The 19,619-nt window shown below is 41.2% G+C and overlaps 1 protein-coding gene across 3 annotated transcripts; it reads left to right on the forward strand.

Moving 5' to 3' along the window:
* The first annotated feature begins 5,241 nt into the window (after window positions 1-5,241).
* LOC121993037 (histidine-containing phosphotransfer protein 1-like) lies at window positions 5,242-11,305 on the forward strand. Of its 3 annotated transcripts, XM_042547704.1 has the most exons (7): window positions 5,242-5,528; window positions 5,618-5,696; window positions 6,175-6,305; window positions 6,397-6,465; window positions 9,433-9,504; window positions 9,688-9,760; window positions 11,129-11,305. In XM_042547704.1, exons 2-7 carry the CDS (start codon window positions 5,646-5,648, stop codon window positions 11,171-11,173), a joined length of 441 nt encoding a protein of 146 aa, XP_042403638.1. In that variant the 5' UTR covers window positions 5,242-5,528; window positions 5,618-5,645; the 3' UTR covers window positions 11,174-11,305. The 3 variants fall into 3 exon arrangements, with proteins under 3 accessions (XP_042403638.1, XP_042403639.1, XP_042403637.1); XM_042547705.1 differs by lacking the exon at window positions 5,618-5,696 and having other exon boundaries at window positions 5,243-5,528; XM_042547703.1 differs by having other exon boundaries at window positions 5,244-5,696.
* Window positions 11,306-19,619: the final 8,314 nt, after the last annotated feature.

The raw sequence follows: 19,619 nt of genomic DNA on the forward strand, positions 1-19,619 counted from the left end.
GAACAACCTCTCAATCTATTGGTAGATTAGTCCTCGACAATCTCCGACTAAGAGTACTCCTTCTCGATGGAGCAAACCTCCCACAAAACACTCTTCTTCTTTACAAGATTAGGAAGAAAAGTGTAGGCTTGGAAGCTTGAGGGCAATGACTTAAAGAGTATTCAACAAGAATCAATAACCTCCTTCATATCCGAAAGCTTCCTTTAAATAGATAGGAAATAGTTGATCCTGAGTCAACCCATTTCCTATATTAGTCGACTTACATTACCATCAATCGGCTGATGCAACCATTGGACACAACCAACGACACTCCGTAGAATTTGAAATTCTGTTCAACAGCTTTCTACCAATCGACTAGTGTCATTACCAGTCAATTGGTCTTACAGTCGACGGGCACAGAATCATTCTATGCCTTTCTAATCCCAAACCAGTCGACTGGTAACTTACAATCACTCACACTCATCCTTTCCGGAGTTGCCCTTGAAGCCCTCTTTCTCAGCTTTTGTCCCTGATCAAATGCACTTGAGCCTACAGCTCCTCTCTATGTCATCCTTCACGTTGCCTTAAAGTCCGCTTCCCTCAGCTCCACTCCATTGCTTCTCATCCGGCGGTCCCTCGGATGCATCATCCTTCACCAATCTCAAATACTCGAGCCATAAGATGAATCTTCACTAAACTTGGTCACACTAAATTCCTTATATGTGGTTCACCAAGTCCTGCATGACTCAAATATATATATCAAATATATATAAAACCCAACTTAAATTCTTTGACACGCAAATTAAAATTATGACCGTATCCGATCAAACTTAGGCTGACAAAGTAGGACTCAAATGATCGTACCGAAGAAGTCGGGCATACTGAACTGAGGGAGTTGGATGACTGAGCTAGGAGAGTCGGGTAATATAGTTGAGAGAGTTGGATGACTGAGTTATGGAAGTCTGATGTACCGATCTGAAGAAGTTAGGTGATTAAATAGGAGAAATCGGATGATTGAGTAGAGGAATCAGATGATAATTAAATTGAAAGAGTTAAGTAATCGAATAGGAAAAGTCGGATGACTACTTAAACCTTCACTTATATTAGACTCTTGGCAACGATATTTGACTAACCGCGTGATATATGGCTCCATATCCGCTACATCAGTGGACATTTTTTTCTCTAGGTTTTTTTCCTAGGTTGATATGTAAAGCAAACGGTACAGCTTTCCACCAAATACCTCAATTATAATCATTAGGCTAATTTAGTAGCCAATAAACCGTCGAGCTTGCTATTATTATCTCGACAATGCCTCTAAACTTCTAATAAAAAAATTATAAAAACGTTTGACTTTAATTGTAAACTTAAACCCTAACATAATAATTGCTCAAGTTGTTACGAGAAGGGAGATTGGATGGATGATCTATAATATAATTATAGTGAAATTACGATCGTAATTGGATAACAATTAATTACAAACCCTTTTTGAATTTATCTTTATATCTAAATTATAATTTAGGTCAGGTAAGCGGATGACTTTCGATCATCTGTCCCGACTTAAACTATAACCTAAATGGGAAGACGTATTCCAAAAGAGATCACAACTAATTATAATCGAATGGCGACTATGATCCAACTACAATTACAATATGGATCGTCTCCTATTAAAAAAAATAAATCAGAAGATCTTTGCCCGGTTGCTATTGTAAAAAAATAAAATAAAATTATATTTTAAAAATAATATTAAACATCTATTTATCTTTTTTTTCATCTTAAAAGTATTCTTATTCTAATATTATTTGAATAGTTTTAATCAAAATAGTTATAAATAATTTCGGCAATTTACTAAAAGGTGTACTTAAGTTTTCGAATTTATCAAAAGATGTATATTGTTTTAACATTTACCAAATGACGCACTTTTTTACAGTGATCTTCCTATTCTACCCTCCTGACAAATTTAACTGATTTCCTTTTTATTTTCTGTCTCATTTCTCTCTCTTCTCTTTCCTACTATGCACGCAACGTATCTTCTCTTTCCTTCTTCTCTTTTATCTTCTCTTTGTTTTTTTTTCCAATTTTTTTCTCAAACATGTTACAAGAGATCAAACCCACGTTGGGCCTAATATCTCTCCATATCAGGCTCAATGTGGATCTGATATGAAGGATATCAGACCTAACAACAGGGAAAAAACAAAAAAGAAAAAAAAAGCGAGATTTAGATTTTTCAACACCTCTGGTCCACGACTAGAAATGCCGAAAATAACAATGGAGAGCATATTTAGACTCTTTGCAATTTTAGAAATCTACATGATCTGAAATGATTGCAATCTGAGGTCTCTAAGTCGATCAGTGGGTTTTGACCAAAACTCACTAATGGACCTAGAGAGCTCCGATTGCACCCAATTCAATTCCTGTAGATTTCTAAAATTGCAAGGAGTCTAAATATGCTCTCCATTATCATTTTTGACATTCCTAGTGGTGCACCAGAGGTTTTGAAAAACCTAAATCTCTCTTTTTTTTCTTTTTTTTTTTGTTATTAGGCCTGATATCTCCCCATATCAGGCCCAACGTGGGCCTGATATGGGAGATATCAGTCTTAATAACAAAAATAATAATAATAAAAAAGAAAGAGATATTTAGGTTTTTCAAAACCTCTGATCCACCATTAAGAATGCCAAAAAAAATAATGGAGAGCATATTTGGACTCCTTTCAATTTTAGAAATCCATATGACCTGAAATTGTTGCAATCTGAGGTATCTAGGTCGATCAGTGGGTTTCGGTCAAAACCCACTAATGGACCTAGAGAGCTCCGATTGCACCCATTTCAGTTTATGTGAATTTCTAATATTGCAAGGAGTTAAAATATGCTATCTGTTATTTATTTCAACTTCTTAAAGATGTTAAAATATAATAAGAAAGAATCAGCAAAACAATCCCTATACATTTTAGGTTTTTCAAAACCTCTGGTCCGTCACTAGAAATGCCAAAAATAATAATGGAGAGGATATTTGAACTCCTTGCAACATTAGAAATCCACAGAAACTGAAATGGGTGCAATCGGAGCTCTCTAGGTCTAAATCTCTCTCTTTTTTTTTTTTTTTTGTTATTAGGCTTGATATGAAGAGATATCAGGCCCAACGTTGGGCCTGATATCTCTTCATATCAGACCCAATGTGGGCCTGATATCTCCCCATATCAGGCCCAACGTGGACCTAATATGGGAGATATCAGGCTTAATAACAAATAAATAAATAAAGAAAGAAAATGATATTTAGGTTTTTCAAAACCTCTGGTCCACCATTAGGAATGTCAAAAATAATAATGGAGGGCATATTTGCACTTCTTTCAATTTTAGAAATCCATAGGACCTGAAATGACTGCAATCTGAGGTCTCTAGATCGATCAGTGGGTTTCGATCAAAACCCACTAATGGACCTAGAGAGCTCCGATTGCACCCATTTCATTTTCTATGGATTTCTAATATTGCAAGGAGTTAAAATATGCTATCTATTATTTATTTCAACTTCTTAAAGATGTTAAAATATAATAAAAAAGAATCTGCAAAACAATCCCAATATATTTTAGGTTTTTCAAAACCTCTGGTCCACCACTAGGAATGTCAAAAATAATAATGGAGAGCATATTTGAACTCCTTGCAACATTAGAAAGTCATAGAAACTGAAATAGGTGCAATCGGAGCTCTCTAGGTCTAAATTTCTCTTTCTTTTTTTTTCTTTCTTTTTTTATTATTAGGCCTGATATGAAGAGATATCAGGCCCACGTTGGGCCTGATATCTCTTCATATCAGGCCCAACGTGGACCTGATATGGTAGATATCAGACCTAATAAAAAAAAAGAAAAAAAAAGAAAGAGATATTTAGGTTTTTCAAAACCTCTGGTCCACCACTAGGAATGTCAAAAATAACAATAGAGAGCATATTTGGACTCCTTTCAATTTTAGAAATCCATAAGACCTGAAATGACTATAATATGAGGTCTCTAGGTCAATCAGTGGGTTTCGGTCAAAACCCACTAATGGACCTAGAGAGCTCCGATTGCACCTATTTTAGTTTCTGTGGAATTCTAATATTGCAAAGAGTTAAAATATGATATCTATTATTTATTTTAACTTCTAAAAGATGTTAAAATATAATAAGAAAGAATCAGCAAAACATTTCCCATACGTTTTAGGTTTTTCAAAACCTCTGATCCACCACTAAGAATGTCAAAAATAACAATGGAGAGCATATTTAAATTCCTTACAATATTATAAATCCACAAAAACTGAAATGAGTGCAATCGGAGCTTTCTAGGTCCATCAGTGGGTTTTGACCGAAACCCACTGATGGACCTAGAGAGCTCCGATTGTACTCATTCCAGTTCATGTGGATTTCTAAAATTACAAGGAGTCCAAATATCCTCTTCATTATTATTTCGGCTTTCCTAGTGGTGGACGAGAGGTTTTGAAAAACCTAATTTTTTTTTTCTTTTTCTTTTATCTTGTTTTGGTATTAGGCATGATATCTTCCCATATCATGTCCATGTTGGGCCTAATATGGGAGATATCAGACCTATTAAAAAAAGATTTAGGTTGTGGGCATGATATGATTTATATATCAGGCCTATGTTATGCATGCACGCATTGAAAAAAAAAAAATAGAGGAAAGAGAAGAGCGGAGAGGAAAAATTAGATTGGTTGCATGCATAGATGAAAATAAATAGAAGAAAGAGTGAGAAACGACAGTGAAAAAAAAAATCAGATTTGTCATAAGGATAAAATAGGAAATGCACTTAAAAAGTATGTTATTTGGTAAATACTAAAATAACGTACGCTTTTTGATAAATTTAAATCTTTCTCGAGAAATGATTTGCTCAAGGAAAAAATCTCAAGGAAAAACTCAAGAATAGACACATAAAGTGATGTGACCCAAAAAAAAGTGAAATAGTGAACCATAAATATGTGTCTATTCTTGAGTTTTTTTTTAAATTTTTTCCTTGAGCATATCACAACTCATCTTTCTCTGCGCCCTTTGTTAAATTGTCGAAATAATTTTGATCAAAACGATTAAGATTAAAATAGTTTCGATTAAAATGATTACGATTATAATAATTACAATAAAAAAATATATTATATGTTGATGGGATTATATATATAATATCATTAAAAATTATTTATTTAATTATCTCACTTTCCATGTGTCTCTCTATAGAAGCCCGGTGGACTAGCCCGGGCAGTCCCCCCACCGTGATCCTCGTGCTATCGCAATCCGCCAAACGGAATCAAAAAAGCAATCTGCCCCAAGATGCTCGCCGCAAGCTTAGACTTCCTTGCAGCCCTCGCAGCCTTATGCCTACACGCCTCCTTCCCGTCCCTCCAATGGCGAAGAGATAAGCAAGGATCTTCCTCTCCACCACCCGACCGGAAAGACAAGCCTTTTGGGCCTCTGTCTCCCATCGAAACAGAATCGTCTAACAAGGGGCGCTGGAGTCAGAACTTCTCCCTTTCTTAATTTTCTTCGTCGCGCTCGCTCCCAACAACGTTGATCGGGTAGGCGATAGCTCAACCTCGCCCTATCTTATTCGTTTTTTGGGAAAGGTTTTGAGGCTGCGAGTCACAGCGACCGATTTAGCTTCTAGGGTTTTTGTTCCCGCTCTTGTCGTTGAGATGACGCCGACGGAGGAACTCAATAGTTTGATGAATTGGATGTTCTCGGAGGTAAGTTGAGTGTCTCCTATTTTCTTCCCGTTTCCTATTTTCCGAGTTTCAAATGTAAAAATAGAAAAATAAAAATTTCTCCTTTACGTGCCACTCCAAGCGTATTTGTAACGCGCTGTTTCCTGTAATTTTCCCCCCTTTTGAGTTGGATGGTATAGAAGGAAGGGCTCAGGATGGATCGTTCTGCTCTGTCATTTGAGCTAGGAACACTGCTCCTAGATATTTTTTGATGTGATGTTATTCTTGACCAATATTGCAATCGCCGTCATTTTTGCATCTCTGAACTGACTTGGAATTGACTTCTCTTTTTAATCGCATCGTTCCTTTGTCTTTTGGACTCTAGGTTTTGAACATAAGACGCAAATTTGGTGGATTGTATTCTTCTCTTTTTGTATCGTCACTGAACTTTCTGTGGACTTTGAGTTCCGATGGAATGATAAGGAGGACCCTCTAATTTGGTCAAATCATTTTCTTGCAGGGTTTGTTGGACCAGCAATTTCAACAACTCCAGATGCTGCAGGATGCCAGTAATCCTGATTTTGTTTCGGAGGTGATCACCTTGTTCTGCAAAGATTCAGAGATCATCTTGGCTGAGTTGACAAAATTACTGTATGTCGTGTAACCACTGAGATGTCCTCTCAAGGTTGTGTTTAGTATGCCTTTATGTTCACATGTTTGTCTGTGAACTTTTATTCTGCAGGAATCAACCTGTTGTTGACTTTCAAAAGGTGGACGCTTATGTTCACCAACTTAAAGGAAGTAGCTCGAGGTTTTTATGTTTATTTCTTTCCCTGCTTATTTTATTTCCTATTCTGGTTCTTGCACTTGCTTGTTAAAATAAGTGAGATCTTTATTGTTCAGTTCCTTCTATGTAAACTAAGAATGATAGAATAGAATAAGATAATGCAATTCTTTTCTTTTCTTTTATTTTCGCTTCTATTTCAATTTTCTTTTATTTCCTCCCCTCTGAGTAACCACAATGTACGACTTTAGAGATGATCATATTTCAGCTAGTGACGAGGTAGTTTGATTCTTCTTTTGTGAATAGGAAGGAATTATCAGCATCCGCCCAAGTAAGGATATGAACTTAGAAAGGAAAGTGCTGAGAAAATACACAACATAAATAGTGGAGAAAAGGATTAATTTAGCATAAGTTGTGGTGGTATTCAAATGACATGCTATTAACTCAGAGGTACCAACTTGAAAAATTAATTTCCTATCAATTTAATTTAACATCATGGAAATGGGCATAGCGATAAAGTTGTTGTTTTGTGATCAAAAGGTCATAGGTTCGAATCCTAGAAAAGGTTGCGTACAATGGATCTTTCCGGACTGCCTTTTTTTTAAAATGGGCACAAAATATTCCACATTCTACAAAGACGGGGCTCCAGTTAGTGGATATTTCTCACTTTATAAACCATTGATACATCTTAACTGTCTAATCTCTCAACACCAAAGCCATAGTTCGTAACTTTAAAATTAAGTCCACGCTACCAACCTGATACAACACAAGCACTCTACATGATCCTTGTTATTTTATCAGGTAAGATTTTTGAGTATTTAGTTTTCACGTAAATGTAAGAAACTCAATATTTTTTAGTTTAGGAAAAGCCAAAACTTATAGGGTGAGGCAGCGACAGAAGGGTTTCCTATTTAAACAGCAGACTATTAATTCATAATTAGTGTGTATTCTTTCAAATTCCAACCTTTCTCCATTGCCTCTTTTAGGCTATAAATGAGGGTGGAGAGGGTTGGAGAAGAGTTCGACCCATTTGAAGCTACAACCCTCTTTGGGTCCCTCTCCTTTGAGAATGAAATCATGGTGCTTTTCTTGAAGTTCTTAAACAACAATGCTGACATCATGACCACTTCTCTCTTACACTCTCCCTCTGTATGGTGCCGACACATTGTCTCTCCTCTGAGAGAGACAACAACTGTATCTTGGTGCTCATTGTTACCCTAAGTCTCGTGCCTTGCCGGCCTGTTCATTGATGCAGGTCACCAACTAGTATATAAATCACCTTTCTCTCCATGCTCTATTTAGTGCCTGCACAGAGTTCTAGGGTGATGCGGTTTTTTGGTGAGTAGATGTGTAGACTCATCTCCATGGGACATTGTGTGACATTGTAACTATATCAGCTGTTGCTTTACTTGGTGATAAATCCACACTTTTCGTTCTTCTGGTTGATGAAATGACAAAAATGGATTAGCAGTAAAAAACCAACAAAATGCCAAAATTGAGCAATACAAATCACATTGAAATATGCAGCTCATTTTGGCAGGAGCTTGTCCACTAAGCAACTATTTGCATTAAGCTTAACATGCTTCATTGGGCAAAAAGGCGATAACGCTCGCCCCCAGCGCTCCCGCCGTACCTTGCCCAAGGCCATCACGAGGGAGGTTAATCACGGTAACTGGAGAAGCTAGTGCGCAGTGGGAAGAGGGACACGGGGACCAAGGATTTACGGCCTGACTACCCCGCGATTCGAACCCACGATCTCATTAGGCGATCTTCTACGCACTAACCACTCCAGATAACCCTGTGGCCTGTGGGGCAAGCTTAACATGCTTGCTTGTTGTATCAGTAAATAATTTCTTTTTAAACTAGCTTGTCTTGTATTTACCCCACAAAAAGAAATACTAAAAGGTTTTAGAGGAGTGGAGTCTAGTGCTAGTTTTTTTTTCACTGATTGTGGCAAAGTCCACCAACACTAACACATTTTGTAGTTTTGAACTTTTTATCTAATACAACTATTTAGCATGTGATTGATGCAGAATGGGAGGAATGAATTTGGCATTCTAAGAGTTACAGAGATTTTTAGTTGGCTAGTCACTGTATTACATTGTCTCATTACTAAATTTTAGCAGTTCTTTTGTTGTCATAAATGTGGACTTCAATGGTTGAATTTGGAATGCTTGGAAGTTGGGAATAATGAAGGATTGAATTCAATGTTAGCATCCAAATATGGAAAAATAAAATAAACCTAGTCTGGCTTTGTGATGGTGTGGCCATTCAAAGTATTTGATCATTCAAAATAAAATGCCAATATTTGTAACCTAAAAGCTCAAATTCAAGAATATGATTTTAAATTTCAATTTTTGGAAAAATTTAAGATAGTTTTCTTCTTCAAGATGAGTGAGTGTCTCAAAAATATATATATATTTTCTTGATGTGTAATTCCACAGTATTGTGAAAATCTCAGTATTGCTGAAGTTCTCATGGGAATAATGTCTGAATGAAAAGTGCTTCAAAGTGCTTTTATAATTGCAATTATGTTATGCATAACGTTGATATGAATGTACACTGCTCCATTCTCGTTGCAAAGTTTCAGTAAATTGGTAATTTTTCTCATACATTACGTCTATGATAAGGATGATCTGTCTAAATTGCAGTTACCAAATCTTCTTTGTTCGAACCATGTGGATAGGTGTATGCATATGTGCCCCTCTTATGTTCTGTTATTTACGCATGTTCTTTTGTAGATAACTTACAATGAAGGGCAAAATCCTAGCTGACACAAATAATTGGGACAAATTTGGGTTGCTGGTTTGGCCATCGCTGCCTTCCTGATTACCTGTTAGGAATTACTAAAGATATTTAATCCTGGATCTAGTAACTCATTTTTTTTAGTGCTGATCATTGCTAACACGTAGAACAAACTTCTGGCATCCATTTCATTCCCTACATGCATGTTTAGAGTCTAACTTTTCCCCTTGGTTATTGTATTTATTTCAGTGTTGGTGCGAATAATATAAAATTGGCCTGCATCCACTTCCGTCAGTTCTACGAGGAGAATAATAAAGAAGGGTTTGTATTGTTGCATAGCATATCAAATTGTGTAAATGTATAACAATTTACGAGTAACTTTAGAGGCTAACTAGAGCTCTTTTAATACAATTGGTGGTTTTTCTGTTACTCTGCTTCAACAGGATTAGCATTTCAATGTCCTTTACTTGACTACATGTATCGTGACTAAGTTTCTTGTACCAGGTGTCTCAGTTCCTTGAACGCGATGGAACGTGAGTATTTTCGTTTGAAGGACAAACTTGGGACCATGTTGCAGGTATCATTTTTCTTGTTGCAACCGTGGACAACATAAGGGCTTATAGTTCTCTATTATTCACTGGTTCATTCACTTTAATATCTAGTTGAATAAACTACATGATTGGACAACCAACCACATAACTACTGTCGAATAACATATCATGCCGAGTACGATGAAAAAGATCATTATTTTCAAAGAACTTATTTTCTCTAGAAATCAGGACTTAGTCCTACTTATGCCCTGTTTACTTGGAGGGCAGATTTGAAAACTATGGAAATTTTCCCACTGTTTACTCCTTATCAAATAAAGGACAGATGGATTTACAAATCCATCTGCAAGTCACTTTTTGACTTATTTTTCATCCGCCCAAATCGGATGGAATGTCATTCTATTCCTCTGTTGCATCTGCACTTGCTCGTCGCTATCCCAGTGCTGTCGCCTCGCGAGCCACGAGCGGCACTGCATGGTCATGGCTTGTGCAGCATCGTGCGACCTCGCAAGGTGGCTGTGCAGGCAGCACAGCGGCCGTGGCACTGGGGCGACGTTGCGCAGAGCCACTCGCGTAGTGGTGGCATTGTGTGGCGGCTCGTTTTTTTTTCTCATTCTTTCCATGGATTCTTTTATCTTCCATCTTCTTTCCTTTCTTTTCTTCACCTTCGCTTTGAAGGATTTTTTTTCCCGAGGAGATTTCTTTCCTCGCTCAAACATTTCTTGCTTGCATTTTGCATAAGAAATTTATGTAGAAAAACTCATCTTTTTGATTTTAACATTTGTTAATTAACCGTCATTGTGATTCATTAAGCATTCTACTTGGCAAACCAAATGCACAACCCACCCTCCCTTTGCCTCGCGGTAGCCAGCGGGGTCTGCCTCAGGAGGACCATGAGGCTGTAGAAGTTCGAGTGCAGGAGGCACAGTAGCATGAGGAGAACGAGGGCTGCGGCGACAAGGACAAAGATGCCTAACGAACTGGCATGAGCAAAGGCCTTCGCCCGCCTCTGCCGAGCGTCCAGTCGATCTTCTCTGGCACTTCCCTTCGTTTGTTTTCCCCTTGGCTGTTTTTTTCTTTCTTTCCCGCTTCCCTCCACAGACTTTATGTGGGATTCGTTTCTCTCCTCTTCATTCTCTTCTCGTTTCTCTTCGTTCGAAAGATGTGTTTTGCGTAGGGATCTCTTTCCCTCAATCCGCACTGAAGGAAACAAAGCATTAAAGTTAAACGGAATAGATTTGTTAGTTCAACAGTAGCTGTGCATCCTTAACTAGATATTGAGTATGTTTGTTGTGTGTTGTTGATAGTATTCTTAAGATTTTTCAGTTAACATTGCGTTGCTAACCTCTGATTCATACCGTCATTAAGATATAACTAATTTGCCTATTTCTGTGCAGCTTGAGCAGAGAATCCAAGCTTATGAGAGCAACAAACATAATTAGAGGATGAAGGGAATATGTTTTATCACTCTAGTTTAGCTTCCATAATCAACTTATTGTTTATGTGTTGACTCTGTTTCTGATCTTCGTACACTGTGTTTAAACATGTATTCAAGTGAATTTGAAGCTTTATCAGTATTGTGTTGCTAAAACTACACTCGGTTTTTTATAAAAGGATTGGTCACATTTTTTTTAATCTAAAAGCGCATCCTAATTTTTAAATTATTAAAAAAGCACTAAAAATAGGATTATTCTTTTCCTATCTTTTTCGTCTAGCCTCTTAAATTTCTTCTCTATCCATTTTTTTAATATATTTCCTCTCTAGAATTAAAAAAAATTTGATATGTTCTCATGATATGTTCCCATATAAAATTTATCATTGGGTCTAATATGATCTTATATCAAGTTTACGGTGAACTTGAACTTGATATTTCTCATATCAGGTCTATTTTGAATTTGATATGATCTAATATCATATTCACATTAAGTTTAATATTTTTTAAAATCATACATGTTAGGTTTAATATGAAAAATTAGATTCACTATTTTTTCATATGTTTTGAAAAGTAGTGTGAGATTTAGAAAGTCAGCGGAAGGGATAGAAAGAGAATAATATTATTTTTATTTTTTTTTTATAATTTTAAAATTAGGATGTTTTTTTTTTGATAAAAAAAAAAACTTAAGTTTCGAGCCTGTTCATCTTCTCTACCTGAATCACTTTGTACATAAAAGTATAACGAACTGTTACTGCCAAAAAGAAAAGGGCAATGGTGCCTGAAACGGTTCGATTTTGGTGAGGCATGGTTCGGTCTGCAGGTGCAAACGAATCAAATCTTTTTTTGAACAGATTTAAAAAATATTAATTTTTATTCAAAATTGTCTATATACATTGCACGTACTTAATTCTAAAATGATAAATTTAAAAAATAATCTAAATTTCAGACCATGAAAAGGCATTACAGCCCTGAATTATCTTTTAAATAAAATATTCAAATATCAAAATTGCATGGATAGTTGAAGTACCGGCGAACGGCCTTCTTTGTTGACAAAGTCTTCAAACGATGAATGGAGAATCGGTTGCCAAGGGAGTCGCCCACGTAGCTGGAAGAGAGAAGAGGGTTAAAGATCGAGGGTTGATTGAACTTAGTCACTCGCACATTTAGTAAGATCTTCTACGGGGAGGTAGAGAAGATAAATAGTAGATGAGCACGTGTAAATGTAGATGTAAGTGTACGTACCTAGCAGACCTTTTATATTGCTATCGCTGAATACTCTATGTGTTAATTGATGATGAGATGCTTGTCATACCTCGGTAAAGGAATAGTCATATCATATCTCCGTTGTATCTGTATAATTATGCTATTTCACATACTCTGACATTCCACGTGGCATATCACTTATAGTGTTAGCCCATAAGATATAAGATTAATTAGACCGAAGGGCTCGACCTCTTACGTAAAAGGAAAATTAGATCGGGAAACTCGAAAAGAATGGGTCGAGAGTCCTATAAGTAGGAGTGGTTAGCCAGTGAAGACGAGCAAGAGTGACTTTGAGTCGAAGAGTCAGGTAGACTAATATGGTGAAGTCGGGGAAGTTGAGCCGACTGAGAGGAGCAGGTTGTCAGGGGAGTTGAGCCCTTAGAGTTGGATGGACCGACAAGCGGAATCAGGAAGTTGAGCTAACTGAGAGGAGTAGATTGTCGGGGGAGCTAAGCCCCTGAAGTCGGGTGGGCCGACTAACGGAATTGGAAAGTTGAGCTGACTGAGAGGAATAGATTGTCGGAGGAGCTGAGCCCCTGGAGTCAAACAGACAGACTAACTGGTAGAGTCGAGTGGACCGACTGACTGAGTCGAAAAGTTGAGTTGATTGAGAGGAATAGATTGTCAGAGGAGCTAAGCTCTTGGAGTTGGACGGATCGACTGACGGAATCGGACAATTGAGCTGAACGATAACTTTCTTGACCTAAGGTAACTCAAGCAAGGCTAATCCTACCAACCTCTTTTGAATTTTACCTCCACCTTGACAAGATTTTGACCAATCCTGATACACATGCAACTTCTTATTTACTTCCTGTATCACGTATGTGCTTGCTCCAAGATGCTCTAGGATGACTCGTTTGTGAGTTGGTTCAAGTTTTGACCACTAATGCCAATAAGAGGTGATCCTGTCGGGAAGCTGAGAAGACGAACATGCCGGTGTGACGTGTCTGGAAGGTTGACCGCATCCCCATGACTCGGATGGTGATCTGTCTGCTATGTTGACCAAGTCATCAGATGTCCTCCGGTCGACCGTACCTGTATCCAGTGACCGGGTTGCCCCGGTCTCTGGTACCTCGGTGCTCGAGGTGAATCCCACAAATATATGAGCAGTCAAATACAAATAACAAAATAGTGAAATGAATACAGGAAAGGTACGATGACGTACCCTGGCCCAGGGGGGCGCCCTCGGATGGATGGATGAACTAGTCGGGCTACTGATCGAGTCGTCGTGGCCCTGCCGGACGGATGGACATGAGTCGGCAGAGGAGCCGGATCTAGGAGCAGCGATGTAGAATCCGGTGTGCCATGTATCCGCAAGGCGGCATGTAAGTCACAATATATCCTCGGCTTGCAGACCGGGCTACGACACACACTGACGGCTCATAGGCCGGCTGGTAAAATGTCTTACCATCATAGCAGTTATACAAATAGCAGAACATCACGGCTCGATGGCCGGAAAACACAACGGATCTCCAGAAACACCGCGGAGGGCTGGATCTGCGCCAAAAGCAGTGGAGACAACAAATGTACAGCTGTTAAAGCGGACTGTCAGGACGCCGAAGCTAGCTGTAGGGCCGTCGGAAGGGGCGGTGGTGGCAGCCAGTGGCGACACCCACTAGAGATGGTAGCGATCCTCCTCAGTGGCGTCAGCGCCGGCGAGCAGCGAGCGCAGCCTGCGGCGGAGGCGGCGCAAGCAGCGCCCTCTATTGGACGTGCTCTAGGCGGAGAGAATAATGAGGGGAGGAGATGGTGTCGAGGAGAAATAAAGAAGAAGAACGGCCATCGACATCGGTGAGGAGCGGTGTGCGAAGGAGCTTCCTTCGTCAAGTCTTCTGACGGTGGACCAAGATCATCGAAACCCCCTTTCCCCCACTGTTCCTAGTGGCGGCTCCCGACCAAGCACCCTCCTCCCGGTGGTGACGCTAAGAGGAAGTATAAGAGAGGAGGAGGAAAGGAATGGCTAGCCTGGTCTTGGCGCTAGCCTGTAGCGTGAGAGGAAGAAATCCCCTTCCTGACGGCGGGCTCAAGCACGAAACCCTCTTTCCCCCACTGTTCCTAGTGGCGGCTCCCGACCAAGCACCCTCCTCCCGGTGGTGACGCTAAGAGGAAGTATAAGAGAGGAGGAGGAAAGGAATGGCCAGCCTGGTCTTGGCGCTAGCCTGTAGCGTGAGAGGAAGAAATCCCCTTCCTGACGGCGGGCTCAAGCACGAAACCCCCCCCCCCCCCCCCCAACGAACACCGCCCCCCTCTTAAAGGTGAACCTTGCCACCTTTAAAGTCAAAACCTATTAATGTAAAATGTCCAAAAGCCCTATTCTCTTTACCGCATCACAAGTTTCCCCTTCAAGTCTAGTCGAAGGAGGCGTGAGTCCGACTGACTGGACAGTCTATTGCAGAGGCTAAATCACCCTCCATATTGAAGTCAAATCGGTGAACCCCTCCCGAGCGGTCGCTATAGTAAGGGTGTCGCATGAGATAGTAATCGAGCCGAGCAGATCAAGTCGATAATCGGCCCGAGGCCGAGCGAACGACAAAACATCAAATGAGCGGCAAAACAACAAGCGCATGACGAGTGCAAGCATAGCAGACCGAGCAACACGCTGGACAACGGGTAGACCTAGCGGACGAGCGATGCCTAGTACGCGACCGTGAAGATGTCGAACGGGCGATCGGAAGGATGTCGATCGGAAGAATAGACGATCAGGCAGCTACCAAAGCGCCAATCGAGCGACGAAAGACATGGTCGAACTGCTGCCAGGCAAACTATCGAATGAACGCCAAGTGCGTGCCTGGACAAATATCGACCAAGAGGCAAAGTCGCGCTGGGCAGGAGTGGGGCCCGAAAATCGAGTTGGAGCAAAGCCCGTGAAATCGAATGTGCTCAGACGAAAATTCGTGAACCCAACGGGTGCATCGCTTGTGGACTGAGCTAGGGCGTAGCCCGTGAATCGAAGGCTCATGGAAGCGAAAGTCTCGGGCCGAACGGACGCATAGCCTATATTCTGGTCCGAAAACCAGTAGAGATACTCTGTTCGCGACCATCGGAGATAGCTCGACCCCGATCGGGGGAGATAAGATGCTCTTATAATCTGGCGTGACCAGTGAGAAGCGCTTGACCCCGAACGGGGGAGATGAGATAAATGATAAACTGGTACAAGACCAATGGCGACCGCTCGACCCCGAACGGTGAAGAAAGAATATCTGAAGGTGACGACCACTCGACCCCGAACGGGGGAGATAAAATATCTGATAATCCAGCCACTCAACCCCGAACGGGGGATATAAATGCTCTGATAAGCTCGACCCCGAACGGGGGAGAAAGGATATCCGATGAACTAATCCCTGCAGGGGTCTTCAAGCCGGGGTTTTTATAGTCGCCGGTTCGACTCTCGATATTTAACGTCGGAGCTCGACGGTCTTCAAGCCGGGAATTTTATAGTCGCCGGTCCGACTCTCGATATTTAACGTCGGAGCTCGACGGTCTTCAAACCGGGGTTTTTATAGTCGCCGGTCCGACTCTCGATATTTAACGTCAGAGCTCGACGGTCTTCAAACCGGGGTTTTTATAGTCGCCGGTCCAACTCTCGATATTTAACGTCGGAGCTCGACGGTCTTCAAACCGGGGTTTTTATAGTCGCCGGTCCAACTCTCGATATTTAACGTCGGAGCTCGACGGTCTTCAAACCGGGGTTTTTATAGTCGCCGGTCCGACTCTCGATATTTAACGTCGGAGCTCGACGGTCTTCAAACCGAAGGGGATTTCTTCCTCTCACGCTACAGGCTAGCGCCAAGACCAGGCTGGCCATTCCTTTCCTCCTCCTCTCTTATACTTCCTCTTAGCATCACCACCGGGAGGAGGGTGCTTGGTCGGGAGCCGCCACTAGGAACAGTGGGGGAAAGAGGGTTTCGTGCTTGAGCCCGCCGTTAGGAAGGGGATTTCTTCCTCTCACGCTACAGGCTAGCGCCAAGACCAGGCTGGCCATTCCTTTCCTCCTCCTCTCTTATACTTCCTCTTAGCGTCACCACCGGGAGGAGGGTGCTTGGTCGGGAGCCGCCACTAGGAACAGTGGGGGAAAGGGGGTTTCGATGATCTTGGTCCACCGTCAGAAGACTCGACGAAGGAAGCTCCTTCGCACACCGCTCCTCACCGATGTCGATGGCAGTTCTTCTTCTTTATTTCTCCTCGACACCATCTCCTCCCCTCATTATTCTCTCCACCTGGAGCACGTCCAATAGAGGACGCTGATTGCGCGGCCTCCGCCACCGGCTGCGCTCGCTGCTCGCCGGCGCTGACGCCACTGAGGAGGATCGCTACCATCTCTAGCGGGTGTCGCCACTGGCTGCCACCGCCGCCCCTTCCGACGGCCCTACAGCTAGCTTCGGCGTCCTGACAGTCCGCTTTAACAGCTGTACATTTGTTGTCTCCACTGCTTTTGGCGCAGATCCGGCCCTCCGCGGTGTTTCTGGAGATCCGTTGTGTTTTCCGGCCATCGAGCCGTGATGTTCTGCTATTTGTATAACTGCTATGATGGTAAGACATTTTACCAGCCGGCCTATGAGCCGTCAGTGTGTGTCGTAGCCCGGTCTGCAAGCCGAGGATATATTGTGACTTACATGCCGCCTTGCGGATACATGGCACACCGGATTCTACGTCGCTGCTCCTAGATCCGGCTCCTCTGCCGACTCATGTCCATCCGTCCGGCGGCCACGACGACTCGATCAGTAGCCCGACTAGTTCATCCATCCATCCGAGGGCGCCCCCCTGGGCCAGGGTACGTCATCGTACCTTTCCTGTATTCATTTCACTATTTTGTTATTTGTATTTGGCTGCTCATATATTTGTGGGATTCACCTCGAGCACCGAGGTACCAGAGACCGGGGCAACCCGGTCACTGGATATAGGTACGGTCGACCGGAGGACATCTGACGACTTGGTCAACATAGCAGACAGATCATCATCCGGGTCATGGGGATGCGGTCAACCTTCCAGACACGTCACACCGGCAGGTTCGTCTTCTCAACTTCCCGACATGATCAAATTGGCGCCGTCTGTGGCATGAGAGGAAGAAATCCCCTTCCTGACGACGGGCTCAAGCACGAAACCCTCCCTCCCCCCCACCACGAACACCGCCCCCCTCTTAAAGGTGAACCTTGCCACCTTTAAAGTCAAAACCTATTAATGTAAAATGGCCAAAATGCCCTATTCTCTTTACCGCATCAAGAGGGTTCACAACTTCCAGGAATATCTGCAAACAAAGATGTCAGGGAGTGACTCGGTGTTTACACTCCGACGTTTAAATAAGAAGCAATAGCAGGAAGATGAATCGAAATAATAGAGAGTTTAGAGATGAATCTACCCTTTCTTCATACTCATCATGCTATTTTTATATTTTTGTTCGATGATTCATCTTCCCCTGTTTAAAAGTATTAATTACCAAAGGTATTTTTGTCTTGGCTTCCTTACATTTAATGGAGCCAGTATTAATTGTCGATAAAGGTATCTTTGTCTTGACTTCTTTTACATCCAATGGAGCCATAATACAGATAACATATTCTCTTTTGTTTCCCCCTTCCTCTTATTAAATATATTTGTCTTTTCCTCTTTTCTTGTTTTATCGATTCCTTATTGTTTTATCATCAATACGTACGATGGTTGTCTTCAACATCGATTATTAATGCCCTTTTTCCTTCATCTTTAACTTATTAATGTTACTATATGTCAGACGAAGCCCTCTTACTCCCAGTCGGTAGAGTACTTGGACATTTACATTTTACCCACCGCAGTCCGAGCAATCCTCGTCCCGGTCAGCTGGGTACTTGTACAACCATCCTAGGTAGCCAGCTCGATTGGCCAGTCGAATACTCGGTCTGCCACATGGACTGCCATCCCGATCTGAGCGATATTAATCCCGATCGGTCGGATATTTTTTTAGTCCGATGGTCCATTTTGACTTTTCCATCCACATAGGCAAAATACCTTGACTTGGGCAGGACACATGGAGGCTTTATCCTTTTCCCATATCACAAGTTTTCCCATCAAGTCCAGTCAAAGGAAGCATAAATTTGACTAACTGTAGGAGAGAGTATTGCAAGGTGAACACCAGTTGTTGCCACGTGAACTGACACAAATCCCCACCATTAATGAAAAGTATGCTTTTATGCTCCGAAAAATGGAGAGAGGACATGTATTAAATGCCGCGTGAGGCGCCTTTACTGAGGCGTGGACCATTTTAACGAGGTGTGATGCCATAGGATTGTGTTAGAGCAGTTGTCACACTATCCTTCCCTCTGGATGGAGCTCATATCAAGTGAAAGGATTTGCTCAATAGGATCGCTGTTAGTTAGAACCCTAGAGTCAATCATATGATGATTGTTGTATGGACTCATTGTATCATATTCCTATATATATAAAAATGTATTTATTTTGGTTATTATACTTACTTGTATTGGTGCCAAATAACTAAGTATAATAGCGCCCCTGAGTAGAAGGTTCATATCTATATCAATCGATTGGTTGAATCGATAGTGAAATGATATAGAGAACACTACTCTTAATCATTCCTAGTCAAATATTAACATTCAGGGACAATGTTAATGCGACGAGACTAGCATGTAGATCAACTCGATGACTTGATCTCACAAGTCATGGATATAGAGATATCAAGTTGACACATGAGTATGCATTCGAGAATGTATACTGAATAACCCGGCATGAGAAAGTATCATGGATCGTTATATGAGTGTCATATACTTTCTCATGTGGCTATTAGTATGACTATTAGTCCTTGGACCTGAAGTCACCATGGTTCCCTACATAAAGAGTTACATACTTTGGCTTCGTCAAACGTCACCTGTAACTGGGTGGACTATAAAGGCGATTACTGGGTATGTAACAAATTATGCGGAGGGATGTGAGTGATGTAGATGAGATCTATCCCTCCCATATAACGAGAGTAACATCGTTATTCTTGATAGAGTGAGACCACTAAGTGCATGGTCATGCTCAAATGAGTTAATATGAGATATTGAGCTCATTTGATTATAGTGAGTCTACTTGGCGTTCAAGATTTAGATTAATCAGAGGATGACACCGTCTATGTCTCAAATTGATCAATCTAGATGTCATGGATAGAAGGGCATTGTCATATATTGTGAAGAGCCACAATTAGTAGTCACAAGGTAATGTTGGAT

Source organism: Zingiber officinale, chromosome 6B (assembly GCF_018446385.1).
Source record: "Zingiber officinale cultivar Zhangliang chromosome 6B, Zo_v1.1, whole genome shotgun sequence".
Classification (NCBI taxonomy): domain Eukaryota; kingdom Viridiplantae; phylum Streptophyta; class Magnoliopsida; order Zingiberales; family Zingiberaceae; genus Zingiber; species Zingiber officinale.